General features: G+C 33.4%; 1 protein-coding gene and 2 long non-coding RNA genes across 3 annotated transcripts in view; 1 reads left to right on the forward strand and 2 right to left on the reverse strand.

Annotated features, from left to right (window-relative positions):
• LOC126875922 (uncharacterized) overlaps positions 1-17,025 on the forward strand; it is a 258,532-nt gene that overhangs the window by 18,107 nt on the left and 223,400 nt on the right. The window contains exons 6-8 of the mRNA XM_050638828.1: positions 6,746-6,794; positions 7,102-7,169; positions 7,570-7,637. Coding sequence (XP_050494785.1) covers positions 6,746-6,794; positions 7,102-7,169; positions 7,570-7,637 — 185 coding nt within the window. The remainder of the gene's footprint in view (positions 1-6,745; positions 6,795-7,101; positions 7,170-7,569; positions 7,638-17,025) is intronic.
• On the reverse strand, positions 3,006-3,789 carry LOC126875959 (uncharacterized). The gene is made up of 2 exons (XR_007693814.1): positions 3,736-3,789; positions 3,006-3,389 (listed from the first exon to the last, which is right to left on the reverse strand). It is a non-coding gene; the product is annotated as an uncharacterized LOC126875959 (long non-coding RNA).
• Positions 15,871-16,654, reverse strand: LOC126875960 (uncharacterized). Its single transcript, XR_007693815.1, has 2 exons — positions 16,601-16,654; positions 15,871-16,254 (listed from the first exon to the last, which is right to left on the reverse strand). It is a non-coding gene; the product is annotated as an uncharacterized LOC126875960 (long non-coding RNA).

A 17,025-nucleotide genomic window follows, 5' to 3' on the forward strand; every position in this document is an offset into this window, starting at 1 on the left:
TCCACAAAAAATTGTCAATTTTTGTAATCTAACGTTTCATTTTTGTTCCCAATTTTGTTCGTTTTTACTTTATGTTAACATTTTACTGTTCCCTTCTCCATAAATTATTTCAGCCATTTAGAAGGTATATTTCAGGAATTCCAATTGTGTACATCAAAACTAAACGATATCATGTCTGTGCTATTTTCTTGTGCCGGAACATTTGATTGCTTATTTGACGCAGAAAATAATTTTCTTCTTTTTTGTACATTTTTCGATAAAAATCATCATTATTAATTTCTTTAATTTGCATATTATACTTGTCACTATCCAGTCTTTAACTGTCATCCAACGATACTTTTTATATTGACAAAAATTTATAAACAATTTACATTAAACCGCATTACGAGATAAAAGGATCTTTTCAGCTAGGCATTTCCATCTTCATAAAAAAATTGTCAATTTTTTGGAATTGCATCGTATTATCGTGGTGAGTGAGCATGTGTTGCTAGTGTTGTAGCCGTCACTATTTTCGTTCGAGGACTATCGAAGGTCGATCGTTTCCACAGATTCCTTCCGTCGTAAACCTCGTTCTTCCTTCTATCACGTTTCAAGGCATAAGGATCGAGAACGGGGTTTGCTGCCATTTCAAGCGCGCCCCGCATTACTCGTTCTCGTAAGTTCAAAATTCGTTGAGCGCTTTGCTTCGCGGATGGCGAATCTTCTCAGCTTCTCCTGGTAGATTGTCTTCGTCTTCTTTCGTTTCCAATGGCAGCATCCGCCTTGGATGAACGATGCTGCTTCCTTGGAATCTCCACTATGTCGCCTATCCGCGTATTCCATTAGACCGACCTCAGTCAGAACTTTCTTCGTAAACATGGAACAATTTAAGCTATATCGAGCATGTACCACGCGTTATATCGTCTGTCTTTGTCTTCCGCCACTATACTCATCGTAATTTTTATTCCAATATGGCTTATCGCGTAAAAGTTTGTTATCACAAACAAGTTGCTTGGTCGAAAACTCGAAACATCAGCAACTATGGTGGAGCTATCGAAAAGCTAGCTTCCTGTTTCCATGACCAAGAAATATGTTGTCAAGATCGTCATTCTGAACAACTTTTTCTTATACATATAATAGGCAGTTTTAGAGTTGTACACAAACGTATGTTTGATAGTGTATATGAATTTTCTTTTTATATTTTCTACAAAATTGTACATTAACATAACATAATACATTAATCGTACATTAGACATAACAAATCCACTGATTAAATACTTATTCGTGTAGCTTAGTATTTTTCCTTCTTTTTTAATGTTACTGGATTATAATCGCCTATTTAACTAACCTGGAATTCCTTGGAATTCTGTGATTGTAATTTTTGTTACTTTTTCCAATGTTTATAATGTATGATACTGTAATATCGTAAGGTAGTTTGAACTAGAGATCGGTTGAAAATAGAAAAAAACCGTATACGTCGACTTTCTGTGGTTCGTTTACATTTAAGAGTGCCAACGTGACTAAAGTCACCTAGTTCTTACATAGGTGTGAGGAAAACAATAGACAACGTTAGACGAGAAGAACGGTTTCGTTTTTCAAGGCGTCGAAGAGTTGAGCTGATAGAGCTGGGGGGGGGGGGGGGGGGGGGGGGGGGTAAGGTTAATTCGTACAAAAAAAGGCATGTTTTTGTGAATTTTTTCTGACCATACAGTTAAAATTTCTTTTTTAAAACCAATAGTAAATTAAAGTATGACATTCGAAGAATATTGTATAAAATTTTCACGGAGAAATATTAAAAAATACGGCAATGGCAGCAATTATTCGGACGTGTCTCGGAAAAAAGTATAATTGCAGTGCCCCTCAAAACATGGTGCTGGATCATCAGAAATAAAAAAATTGAGGTTTATTCGTTAGATAACAGCCTTCCCCAGGTAACGCTGCGAAGGTGTTTTTCGAAATTTTAATTGTTAACTTTTTCGGAACACTTTGAAGGGAAAAACGCGATTTTGTGCGAAAATTTTCGGCTAATTTGTTATTTTAAAATAAAAATAATTGACAAATTTGAAAAACTTCTGTAGCGTTACCTGGAAAATTATGTACCGAAATAGTTTTCAAAATTTCAAAAGGATGGATGTAGTAGTTTTGAAGTAATTGAGGGCACCGACGTTGGAAACGTGAGTTGTGGGGAAAACGCTTTAAAGTTTTGAACACTAAAAAATCTGGTATAAAACGTTCATAAACGAATTTTATCGGCTTACCTCTTCACTAGCGTAGCAATTGTTGAAAAGACTAATAAAAAATCAATTATCCTATAATATTTTTCACGATCTTTCGTAACTTGATGTTCAACGGTCACTTTTATTTTTTTATCTGACGCGCTACTTGTTAAAGTGCCTTCGTATTATGCGGAGGTGCAATTTTTCTAGGTCGATATAATCTCGAACTAGTTGATTGTCTATCAGATCTAGTAACTTTTAGGCATTTTAGTAATAATTTAACACAAAACTTAATGAAAATTGAATATTTACTCCTACACTTTTTACTCTACACTGACAAAATATACAGTACAGTTATAAGGAGGTTTGTACTTAAGTCGTTAAGTACTATAAATAGATCTGGAGGTAAGATTAGGTACTATATGGAGAAAAAAACGTCTGCGAGGTAACAATAGCACGCTTGGATCGGGTAGGTAATAAAATCCGACATGTACAAAAACACTCGTAACTTCGTCAATTTTGCTCCAATCGACTTGAAATTTTGACACAATATTCTTAAGATGTTATGCATTCAACTAAAAAATGCCAAAAAAAAATTTTAACACCCCCCCCCCCCCCCAATCGAGACACCCGAAGAGTAGAGTCGAGAGAATTGATAGAGTTGTTAGAGAGAGAGAGAGAGTGTGTGTGTGTGTGTTAGATTCGTTGTGACGAGAGTGGCCAAATAACTGTAAAGTTAAATAAATATCGTTTTCTGTCCAATTTATATTTGTATATTCAATTTAATATTAATAAATTGTGAGCAATCGGGAAAAAATTTCCATCTTTATTTTCCGATATTACAACACCAAACATAATTTTCAGTTCTTTCTGATTCTTTAATGACAGATGATTGACATTTTTTGTTTCACTGACGTGTGACAATCGCAAAAATTTTCAGGGTCCCATAATTATGTGTTGAAAATGACAACGTATGTTCTCGCTCGCCATCTATATGCTGACGGCTAGTTACAAAAGGGAATAAGTAGAAGATGTTACTAGACACGGCCGATAGACCAGATCGATAGTTTAAGACATCCTTTTCGTTCGTTCGTTCGTGTCCCTTCCAAGTGTGTGCAATAAAGGTTTTTCGACTCCGAGAAGTGTGGTGTTTTTCATCCGAATAATAAAGTAATAACTAAGGCGATCCTACCTCTAAATATAGATATAACAACATTATGTTACCATAGTTTAGGAAGACCTGCCCTAAACATCTCAACTCAAAAGTTATAACAGTTAAAAGTTAGCTAAATTATTAGGTTGTTCCAAAAGTTACTTTCATTTTATGAGGAAATAGTAGATGCACGACATTTTTTGTTTTATATTATTTTACTGAATTATAATTAAGTGAATTATAATTATTAAATATAATCCAATAAAATAATATAATAATTTTAACAACAATTTTTAATAATTAGTTTTGATAATAATTAATCAATTATAATTCGAAAAGAGTCGAATATAAAACGAAAGGGATCAAGAAATGCTATGGGATACTTACGCTATAACGAATGTTCTAACGATCTTTCATTGTAGTCCAAACGTTTTTCCGTTCTTCTCTTTGGGTTACGTAGCTCTTTCGTTATGTCTCTTTCTGTAATTTTTTAATTTTACAGAATACAACGTTAGCACAAACGTTGAAGAAATATGAAGATACACCCCGAGATAACAAAATATAAAGCTTCAAGAGTGGAGATATGTACTCCGAGATAACGAGATAAAAAATAAAACGTTGGATGCCTTGAACCCTAGTAACAACGCAAGAACACACACTGTCTTTTAAGTTCCAATAAAAAGTTTGTGAAACTCAGAATGAGTATTATGAGCATGGATGCTATTTAAACGTCGAAATCTATGTAATAATATAAGGCAATTACTTTTTAACTTTTGGGATGCAATGTATAGGAATCGATGTATCTACCTGTTTGATTCGCATTATTAAAAATCTTGAAAGTAACTTTATCAATTCCAGGACAGATTTCCTGATGTACACACATCATCGAGAGATAAATGTCGCCTGTTTGGTATAAACAGTTTTTGTTTCGATAGATAAAGTCTCGAAAGAATTCCCGAAATGAATTTCTGAAAATTTATGAATTTATGAAAATTCATATCTCGTGTTAGAATCAACAGATTCATTATCAAGGAGAATATTATAACCTGCATTAAAGAAAATCCTGCATCACAGCGCCAGATGATCACTGTTTTATCTAGAGATATTAACAAAGCTATTATCTATTAAATCTAAAATATTCATTCTTGAATCGATGATAACAAGATCTATGAATGATGTGGTTTTGGAACAAAATGCGATATAGGATCTATGAAGTTGAAGCTGCAACTGTTTCTGGCTGTCATGCATTCATTCGTTGACTCCTCATTTCTTCGCGTTTGTATCTCTTCAGATATCTTCCTCTTTCGAACAGTTTCACTCATGAAAAGCTAAATATCGTAGGATACGCGAAAGGAACAGAAACTCAATCGGATAGAAAAAGGCAAATATAAAACAATACAAAAACTACGTATATTATATTAATATCTCGAAATATAACATCCGTTTCGGTTCATATAGAACCGGGGAGAACAACAAAATTAAATAAAAAAAACTCTACGATTATTGTTACGCAAATTGCCAAATTCCATATGTTCGAAATTGAGATCTCCTGCAATAAAATAACAATTATTTAAAAAGATATATAATATATATATATATATATATATATATATATATAATAATAGAAATAATATCTATAATAATATATATGATGTAAATTATACAAGTACGTCTAATTCATTGGTAAACTCGGTCTTTGCTGAACAAGTTGCATAAACAGAAATAATAAAGAAACTAGTATTCTTGGCGATTCTGATTCTAACTATTGCGAACTTTATTTTAGTTCGTTTTACTCCGCTACTAATACTTACGAATCGTATTTATTTGTTTCGCTCTTCGTTAATATTCCACATTCTCTTTTGCCATTGCCTTTTTAACACTGACAATAAGCGTTGAGAGAGCAATCTTGATGTGAACAGGATGACCAAAACTTTTACACGAAACGCAACAAGGTTGATTTGTGTTATCCTTGCTTTCTTCGATACAGAAATCTGGATCAATACTTGCATCTGGATCGTAATTCATCGTTGAATTTAACGCTGCGACAGTCCGTTGCAATTAGAAGCAACATGACCTAAACGTTAGCAGGTCTTACATTGCATTTCGTTTGTCACATCTAATTTTTGGTGAAAAGTGAAGGCAAAATACTGAAAATCAACCGAAGATCAGAAATTGAAGAAAATTTCAGGCTGGCTTTTGACACTAATCTCACTAGGCCCGGTCAAATAAAACCCGGTTTTAAAAGTTGAGAAATCAATTAATCGGAGAATATAAAAATTCACGTAAAGCTAAATGAACAAAAGATATAACGATAAATGTACAATTTTAAATTAGATATTTAAACCAGTCATTTGACTAGGGGTGGTGAGGTTAGTGTTAATTAAATAGTTTAGTAGTCGTTGAGCGACATTTTGAATATTCATTCGTATAATAATTAGCAAAATAACTTTTCTTCGTTGATTCCTCCACCATAATTAATTTCCATTATTTATATCCTTCATTACACATTTCTTAATTCCCCGTTCATTCAGGATATTTCTAAGAATAAAAATCATTAGATCGGTCAAAACTTCAGGTACTACGTCGTGATAATAAAAATGATATAGAGAAAATATCAATGGACTTCAAATTTTCAACCGTGAAAAAATTATTCTCTTACTACATTTTGGACTTAAAAATAAATATCGTTTCTCCTTTATTATTTTTATATTAGTATTAAAAGCGAATACGCACTCAAAAAGCGCTTAAGACTTCATCTGCATACTGGGTCATTGCGGAACAGTAATTTTAAGTAATTTTTCACTTTCTCCATGCTGTTGTTTCAATCTTGCTTTGTTTAACGAAATTAAGATTATAAAGTAAGGTGACTAAAGTAATAAGTTAGACAAATGTATCTGTGATGTTGCCAGTAGGGCTACGAATTATAGTACGATATTTGTAAATATCGACGTAGAGAAAGATTCCTGCTGCGTAATTCGAAACGAAGTGCTTCGTAGAAGGTGAATATTTTTGTTGATGTATACATTTCTTTGTCTAGATCGTTAACTGCGAAGCTGCTTGTGCCATCGGCTCATGCCCCCCCCCTCCCTCCTCCCTCCCACTTTGTAAGTTACTCGGCGAAACTAACGTACAAGGAGTCATTTAGTCGTCTTATTTCGTACCGATAACATGGATCGTGTTGCGTCAGGTTTGCAACATATTGTAACGTATTGGCGGCGTCGGTCTTTTATTACTCTAATAATTTAATCCAATTAAATAATCACACGCGAAAATAATAAAATTTTATCACATAATTTTGTACGCGACGTTAGAGTTCTTGTTCGCCGATTATAATTTTAACGCTCTCGGTAATGTGATCCTATTTCATATTCTTTTGAATATTCTTTTTCGGTATTAGAGTCAGTGCATCTCTCAAGAGGACAAAGCTTCTGCAGGAGCTCAAGAATGTAAGTAGTTTTACATATTGTATTTCAGTTTGTTCTCTTATACAATAAATTTATTATACAATAAAAATGATTGATAATTTAGAAAACTGTAAATGCCCTCTTTAATTGAAATAAAGTCTTAAAATCTTAACATTAAAGTACAATAAAACTGGCTGATACGCATCAAAAATCACTGAATATGTTGTTCTCAAACTTTTATATTAGAGTTCCAATTTACATATTTATTAGAGTTTAGTCTTTATTGTTGCTAAAGTTTCACGTTTGTTATTATGTGTTACCGATTTTAATATCTTATGTTTTGTTATAGACATATCACTACTTCAACTTCGTCATCTTCTTCAGGAGTGTTCTAACAGTGGCACAAAAGCCAAGTATGTAAGTATTTTTACATACTTACTTTCAGTTATGTCTATTCTGTATATTTTTCTTTGATCACTATCAATGAAGAAATACAATTTGACTGAAAATTTAGGAGGATAGCATTTTCTGAGGTTATTTTTTCGTTAAAATAAAATAAGAGTTAAAGTCTTAATACCGAATTGTAAAACAAATGACTAACATACTACAGATTATTTTAGATTTTACACATTCATATTAAAGTCTCAGTTTTTATACTTATCAAATTTTATTAGAATTTCAATCTTTATTATTGCTAAAGTTACTAAAGTCAATAAACCTTCATTTTTCATTATCTCCAACTTTTCAAATAGTCAGCGATCACTCATCCTGTTTTGTTTCGTAACAGATTTTTCGCAGTTTGCATTTCTACTATTAGCCTTTCAACGGTTCCTGTCTGATGTTAGTCTCCCGGATGAAATTCGCTGGGATAGCACAGCATCCACGGTAACGTTCTCTGTTTGTCTGCTTCGAACGGTGAGTCGCATGCATTTCTGTTCTTCTGGTCACTCAATTATGCCGTAGGATAAAAGACCCGAATCGGCACGGGTGACTGGTTGTATTACGTAGAATTCTTTGCGAGCATAGTGAACGCGGGTATCTTTTATACCCGTGAGTAGTAACGCTCTTTTTTTCAAATTTATTAGTTTAGGATAGGTCTTCTTGCACAGCGCGATGATAATAATTAGTTTTTTAATAATTAAGTTAAACATATACACTTGAGAATATATTCGCGTTATTTATAAATATGCATGTTAATATTCCGTATGAATATTTGCAAATGGCAAATATCTACACGAATATACTTGATCTTTAGCAATGAATTAATCGTGACAATATTAACCCCTTAACCTACAACTACGGGCATAGCCCGTAGTACGATGATCGAACCAAACGTAAATATTACGGGCATAGCCCGTAGTACGATGATCGGACCAAACGTAAATATTACGGGCATTCTCAAACATAAATCGTAGGTTAAGGGAATAAGTCGCGTTCGTTTATTTCACTTCTCCTAGAATTTAAAATATCAGTTAATCAAAGCAATAATTTTGAACACTGCTTCTGCATTTTCGATTATGTGCTTTGATAAAGAGATTATCTGAGATTATTTCTTTCTTAGTAACATATTTAGAGTCAGTTATTCCATTTGATCGAGTCTCAGTCTTTTTCGCTACCTTCTTTGCAATATTAAAATTTTGTTCTGGTTTATTAAATTAATACAGTAGTGTTACTTAGTTACTATTAAATTAATAAAGTAGAGTTAATCAGAATCGAAGTAGTAAAATACAAAATGAAAGAGCGTTAGTCCGTTAAATAAAAATTACACAAACTAATCATCTTCTCAGATCAGGATTTTCAAGTTTAATCAGTGGAGGTGGACCTGTGGTCGGGTAGACGCGTTTTCGAGTGACCAATCTATTTCAGAGAATTTCATTCGAATAATCGTCGGTAAAACTGGCGCGAATGAAACATGTCATCGTCTCTGCCTTTGCCCGTCGATTTTTCGAATTTCGCGATCGTGATGGCGAGTGGTTTTCGAAACGAACGTTAATATTGCTCGAGCATGCACGTGCGAACAGACAGCGATCGCTATATGATCGTTGTTCATCCATGAGTACTTGGATCAGCTTCCGCGATTTATCTTTTTATTTCACCTTTGTACTTTATTTTTTGGTTTGCTATTTAGAAAGTCTCGAGCTTAGATGTAAGTTTCAGCGGGCATTGCGCCCGAAGGAAGAAGAGGCTATGAGCGGAAGAGACCCGGCAAACTGCCATAGAAGAGGACAACTATCAATGACTCCTCATCCTCTGGATCATCCAGGGCATGGGAAGTCATACTTGTTACTACTTTGTCACTATGCTCGCTTTTAGTATTTGTAGTAGTAGTAGTAGTAGTTCTTTTTTTGGCCGATGAAAGGGAAGGACGTAACGGGCTAGAACACAAACTAACCAGACGAGAATGGGTGGAGACAGCTCGGGGAAACGCCAGTTACTTGAGCGATCACCCCAGTTCAAGTACATAATAGTTATATCGACAGTGAAACTATGTCGTTACCGTAATTTTAAAAAAGTTATTCTGTTTTAAGGCGTGACGGAATATTAATTAGAGTAACCGTACGTAATTACTTTCATTGCTGTAACATTATAATGTAATGGGGAAACCCGATATGTGGAAAAAGAGCGTCCAATATCGCTTTTTTAAAGCATTGTCCGCTTTTAATGGAAATAAAATAATCGTTCTTTTCGGTGTCATTTTATTCTATATTAAAAATGAAGTTTGTGTAGCATCGGTTTTATAGCATACTCATAAATATCGCGATTCTATAAACGAAAAGAAATTCTAACTAACTTTGAATATCTCAAAATGATATTGCAGATAACTATTCGATTGTTGAAAGAAATCATTCTGAATGGCAAGATCGTGGCTTGAAAGTTAATATCTTGTCTTTGAACGTGCGTGTCATAAAACGACCTACGAAAATTCTCACAATTTTTGTTCCTCCCGGCGAAACAGTATTGACGTAAAAGAAATTTATCGTGGTTTACGTTTCACTTTAAACGTTAGGATAATAGTGCAAGGATAATAATATAGTAATCTAAAAACAGAAAGCTGATACCTGGTCGAAACAAAATTGTTTCTCAAAAATAGGATCTACTTATGACACGATGTATTTTGCATGAATTGGGACATAAAGGTCAATAACTGGGTCATTACATAATTTTAATGAGAAAAAGCGTCAGGTTTCAAAGCGAGCGTCTTTATGACTTTCGGTCTATAAAACTAAGCAAATCGCGAGAAGTCGCAGCTGCTTTTAGATTCTATAATTGCAGAAATGTATATTATATTGCATGTAGAAAGAAAAGATTCTTTTTAACATATTCCAAAAAAGTTACGTACCAGCATTCAAATTGCACCTGTTATCTAAATAATTAGTCGATTATTTTAATGTGACATTTTCAGTATTTCAAACAACCTGGAACATGATCATTTTGGCGGAAGAGAAGAATGATTATTAAAATTTAAATAAGATCAAATGGAGGAAAACTTATCATTCGTACGCATTACAATGTACAATTTACAAAATAATTTTCTTTCTCATTTTTGTCCTAATTTTCTAAACGACGTCTAGGATTTCGTGTATTTAAGCATTCAGTGTTTCTTAATTTTTTACATATGACACATACAGCATGAAGGGTGGGCGCAATCTGGATAGGGTTCAGCATACAGTGCTTGTGACGTTACTAGATTCTGCTGAGTCTTTTCATACACATGCAGCATATCTACATACGTGCTCAGTAAATGAAAATTCCACTTTCATAGTAAAATGTTTTAGCAATGTCGATCGTTATTTACAGTTTTTACTATGTCTCCTGCCAACACGCGCTACAAGTAACCCAAGGCGATAAAAATATACGGACTTCGGCGACCTGCCGATTCCAACGTTCCATCGATATAAACAGAAACCTATTTCTTCTACTTCGGACACTTATTACGACGTAAAATTTGTTGCCTACATTTTTATTTACCCTCGAACTACCTTGTATTAGGTGTCGTTGAAATCGTCCCAACACGCTCTGATATACTAGACATAAAAAAAAGTAGGGCAAATAATTAGCAAAAATGCAGACGACCTTAAAATCTTTGAAATCTTTTCACCCACGAAAGATTGTTACTACCACATTATGGCATCCTCCGCGCTGTACATCTTTTGTACAGTATATACAGGGTGGTTGGTAACTTGGTGGTACAAGCGGAAGGGGGTGATTCTACGCGAAAAAGAATTCGAAAATACAGAATAATCGTAATTGTATCGTTGGCGTCTGTTAGTCCAAATATCCGGTACATTCTATTAAAGTTATTTATTTAGAACAAATTGTGCATATATGACGATAGTGTCGTTTGCAAACAAACTTTTTCGAACTGTTATTTTCTCTTTTATTTACATATGTAACATCTAGTGTATACATCGTGTAATATAATTTTGTATCAACGCGTCCCTAAATTTTGGAATGTAGACCATAAGCATCCACTGCCGATATGCCCAGCATGTTTCAGAAACCTTATTGGTTAATTATTATAATTTCGAACAAGAACAAAGTTGTCATAGCGTAATTTTATATTTATTTATCTTTCTATTCGACTTTGCTGTCAGTCAAGGTTTCGAAATATTTCCCTTCTATGATTGATTTCCATCGTTAACTTGTGTCTTAACATTACTGGATAAAAAAGAACCAAAGACTTTATATGTAAATATTTCGATAGTCTTTTGTCAAAGGTATAACGCTAAGAGAACGCAAACAAGCATATGCGTAACAATGTTGTTAGATACTTTCAAAGCAAGTTAAAGTCAGTAAAGTTGAAAAAAAAAAGGAGTAAGGACAAAAACCTGAAGATCGCAGCAAGGTTAAGCAATAACATCCAGTTCTAAGTCCTTTCTCTTTACTTTTGTTGCTTCGTTTGATAGTTTTAACGACAGACACTCTTTTAACAAATTACTTGAATCGCTTCTTACTTTTTATTTCTGCAAACAGTTTATGTTAGCTATGCTCATAAAAAATACTAATAATTAATAATTTTAATAGGGGGAGAAAAGTTATTCCACTGAAATATAAAGTTCAATTTACCAATATGCATTGAATGTTTTTAACTTTGCACTTATATTAATTTAAGACAACTATAGAATGTTATTAATTAAATAAATTTAAATAAATGCAATAAGTATCAATCTTACATGATATACTAAGATTCAAATATTTCCTTTCGTGTTAGAATTTGATTAAGTAGAAAGTTGTATTTTCTAATTTTATTAGATGATCTTTGAATTCTGTTTGTGAGCCGCTTAAACGTAAAATCCATGCTTTTGTGCTCAGAGGCACAGATAAATTAAGGTAAGAACTACTTTTCATAAATTATAATAAACGCATAGTACGTTTAATTATCATAAATACAAGATATGGTATATTAAAAATCAGTAATTACATAGAGATTATTTCTCAGTAGCTGTAAATTGCTAAAAAGAGAAGACGATCACCTACAGGCGATGCTAGTACTGAAAGAACATTATAATACATCAGAAGAATTTGTTCTGCGCTTCTATAATACCACATTAGTATTCCAGGGATGAACGTGCTTTATGAGACCGTAACGTTCTTCTAATAAAATACCTGATTTCATAGTGACTTTGGTCTAAATGATATTTTACGAAACGCTCCAGATTCGTCATTGTATTGATCGGAAAATAGGCAAAACAAAATTATAAAATTCTATCTCGCCACCTGGAAATGATCCTAAAAACTTGTAAAAAAAAAAAATGCAAACTAAGCGAAAGAAAACTTTGAATAACCTACTTTGAATAAGCTCTATTTGGTTTTGGCTCTTCTCTTGGATGAACTTTTTGGGTGAAGAAATTTCTAATGAAGGCACGGAAAAGAATTCTCTGATGATTACAAGATAAACATGGAAGATTATTTGACTCAAGTCGCGAGTTCGAGATTTACGTAATCAGATGGAGAGCCTCTGAAGGTGTTAAAAATCTGAAAACTGTACAACTAAGCAAATATGAGCCCGCCAGGTTTTCATTCTTTAATTTCTTTAATTTAGATATTTTACTTGTCAGTTTTTATTCTTTAACTGTCATCCGACAATGTACGTTAAACCCCATTTCCATTTTCCACAAAAAATTGTCAATTTTTGTAATCTAACGTTTCATTTTTGTTCCCAATTTTGTTCGTTTTTACTTTATGTTAACATTTTACTGTTCCCTTCTCCATAAATTATTTCAGCCATTTAGAAGGTATATTTCAGGAATTCCAATTGTGTACATCAAAACTAAACGATATCATGTCTGTGCTATTTTCTTGTGCCGGAACATTTGATTGCTTATTTGACGCAGAAAATAATTTTCTTCTTTTTTGTACATTTTTCGATAAAAATCATCATTATTAATTTCTTTAATTTGCATATTATACTTGTCACTATCCAGTCTTTAACTGTCATCCAACGATACTTTTTATATTGACAAAAATTTATAAACAATTTACATTAAACCGCATTACGAGATAAAAGGATCTTTTCAGCTAGGCATTTCCATCTTCATAAAAAAATTGTCAATTTTTTGGAATTGCATCGTATTATCGTGGTGAGTGAGCATGTGTTGCTAGTGTTGTAGCCGTCACTATTTTCGTTCGAGGACTATCGAAGGTCGATCGTTTCCACAGATTCCTTCCGTCGTAAACCTCGTTCTTCCTTCTATCACGTTTCAAGGCATAAGGATCGAGAACGGGGTTTGCTGCCATTTCAAGCGCGCCCCGCATTACTCGTTCTCGTAAGTTCAAAATTCGTTGAGCGCTTTGCTTCGCGGATGGCGAATCTTCTCAGCTTCTCCTGGTAGATTGTCTTCGTCTTCTTTCGTTTCCAATGGCAGCATCCGCCTTGGATGAACGATGCTGCTTCCTTGGAATCTCCACTATGTCGCCTATCCGCGTATTCCATTAGACCGACCTCAGTCAGAACTTTCTTCGTAAACATGGAACAATTTAAGCTATATCGAGCATGTACCACGCGTTATATCGTCTGTCTTTGTCTTCCGCCACTATACTCATCGTAATTTTTATTCCAATATGGCTTATCGCGTAAAAGTTTGTTATCACAAACAAGTTGCTTGGTCGAAAACTCGAAACATCAGCAACTATGGTGGAGCTATCGAAAAGCTAGCTTCCTGTTTCCATGACCAAGAAATATGTTGTCAAGATCGTCATTCTGAACAACTTTTTCTTATACATATAATAGGCTCCGTTTTAGTTTTAGAGTTGTACACAAACGTATGTTTGATAGTGTATATGAATTTTCTTTTTATATTTTCTACAAAATTGTACATTAACATAACATAATACATTAATCGTACATTAGACATAACAAATCCACTGATTAAATACTTATTCGTGTAGCTTAGTATTTTTCCTTCTTTTTTAATGTTACTGGATTATAATCGCCTATTTAACTAACCTGGAATTCCTTGGAATTCTGTGATTGTAATTTTTGTTACTTTTTCCAATGTTTATAATGTATGATACTGTAATATCGTAAGGTAGTTTGAACTAGAGATCGGTTGAAAATAGAAAAAAACCGTATACGTCGACTTTCTGTGGTTCGTTTACATTTAAGAGTGCCAACGTGACTAAAGTCACCTAGTTCTTACATAGGTGTGAGGAAAACAATAGACAACGTTAGACGAGAAGAACGGTTTCGTTTTTCAAGGCGTCGAAGAGTAGAGCTGATAGAGCTGGGGGGGGGGGGGGGGGTAAGGTTAATTCGTACAAAAAAAGGCATGTTTTTGTGAATTTTTTCTGACCATACAGTTAAAATTTCTTTTTTAAAACCAATAGTAAATTAAAGTATGACATTCGAAGAATATTGTATAAAATTTTCACGGAGAAATATTAAAAAATACGGCAATGGCAGCAATTATTCGGACGTGTCTCGGAAAAAAGTATAATTGCAGTGCCCCTCAAAACATGGTGCTGGATCATCAGAAATAAAAAAATTGAGGTTTATTCGTTAGATAACAGCCTTCCCCAGGTAACGCTGCGAAGGTGTTTTTCGAAATTTTAATTGTTAACTTTTTCGGAACACTTTGAAGGGAAAAACGCGATTTTGTGCGAAAATTTTCGGCTAATTTGTTATTTTAAAATAAAAATAATTGACAAATTTGAAAAACTTCTGTAGCGTTACCTGGAAAATTATGTACCGAAATAGTTTTCAAAATTTCAAAAGGATGGATGTAGTAGTTTTGAAGTAATTGAGGGCACCGACGTTGGAAACGTGAGTTGTGGGGAAAACGCTTTAAAGTTTTGAACACTAAAAAATCTGGTATAAAACGTTCATAAACGAATTTTATCGGCTTACCTCTTCACTAGCGTAGCAATTGTTGAAAAGACTAATAAAAAATCAATTATCCTATAATATTTTTCACGATCTTTCGTAACTTGATGTTCAACGGTCACTTTTATTTTTTTATCTGACGCGCTACTTGTTAAAGTGCCTTCGTATTATGCGGAGGTGCAATTTTTCTAGGTCGATATAATCTCGAACTAGTTGATTGTCTATCAGATCTAGTAACTTTTAGGCATTTTAGTAATAATTTAACACAAAACTTAATGAAAATTGAATATTTACTCCTACACTAAATTTTTTACTCTACACTGACAAAATATACAGTACAGTTATAAGGAGGTTTGTACTTAAGTCGTTAAGTACTATAAATAGATCTGGAGGTAAGATTAGGTACTATATGGAGAAAAAAACGTCTGCGAGGTAACAATAGCACGCTTGGATCGGGTAGGTAATAAAATCCGACATGTACAAAAACACTCGTAACTTCGTCAATTTTGCTCCAATCGACTTGAAATTTTGACACAATATTCTTAAGATGTTATGCATTCAACTAAAAAATGCCAAAAAAAAATTTTAACACCCCCCCCCCCAATCGAGACACCCGAAGAGTAGAGTCGAGAGAATTGATAGAGTTGTTAGAGAGAGAGAGAGAGAGTGTGTGTGTGTGTGTTAGATTCGTTGTGACGAGAGTGGCCAAATAACTGTAAAGTTAAATAAATATCGTTTTCTGTCCAATTTATATTTGTATATTCAATTTAATATTAATAAATTGTGAGCAATCGGGAAAAAATTTCCATCTTTATTTTCCGATATTACAACACCAAACATAATTTTCAGTTCTTTCTGATTCTTTAATGACAGATGATTGACATTTTTTGTTTCACTGACGTGTGACAATCGCAAAAATTTTCAGGGTCCCATAATTATGTGTTGAAAATGACAACGTATGTTCTCGCTCGCCATCTATATGCTGACGGCTAGTTACAAAAGGGAATAAGTAGAAGATGTTACTAGACACGGCCGATAGACCAGATCGATAGTTTAAGACATCCTTTTCGTTCGTTCGTTCGTGTCCCTTCCAAGTGTGTGCAATAAAGGTTTTTCGACTCCGAGAAGTGTGGTGTTTTTCATCCGAATAATAAAGTAATAACTAAGGCGATCCTACCTCTAAATATAGATATAACAACATTATGTTACCATAGTTTAGGAAGACCTGCCCTAAACATCTCAACTCAAAAGTTATAACAGTTAAAAGTTAGCTAAATTATTAGGTTGTTCCAAAAGTTACTTTCATTTTATGAGGAAATAGTAGATGCACGACATTTTTTGTTTTATATTATTTTACTGAATTATAATTAAGTGAATTATAATTATTAAATATAATCCAATAAAATAATATAATAATTTTAACAACAATTTTTAATAATTAGTTTTGATAATAATTAATCAATTATAATTCGAAAAGAGTCGAATATAAAACGAAAGGGATCAAGAAATGCTATGGGATACTTACGCTATAACGAATGTTCTAACGATCTTTCATTGTAGTCCAAACGTTTTTCCGTTCTTCTCTTTGGGTTACGTAGCTCTTTCGTTATGTCTCTTTCTGTAATTTTTTAATTTTACAGAATACAACGTTAGCACAAACGTTGAAGAAATATGAAGATACACCCCGAGATAACAAAATATAAAGCTTCAAGAGTGGAGATATGTACTCCGAGATAACGAGATAAAAAATAAAACGTTGGATGCCTTGAACCCTAGTAACAACGCAAGAACACACACTGTCTTTTAAGTTCCAATAAAAAGTTTGTGAAACTCAGAATGAGTATTATGAGCATGGATGCTATTTAAACGTCGAAATCTATGTAATAATATAAGGCAATTACTTTTTAACTTTTGGGATGCAATGTATAGGAATCGATGTATCTACCTGTT

This window comes from Bombus huntii, unplaced genomic scaffold (genome assembly GCF_024542735.1).
Source record: "Bombus huntii isolate Logan2020A unplaced genomic scaffold, iyBomHunt1.1 ctg00000060.1, whole genome shotgun sequence".
NCBI classification, from domain to species: domain Eukaryota; kingdom Metazoa; phylum Arthropoda; class Insecta; order Hymenoptera; family Apidae; genus Bombus; species Bombus huntii.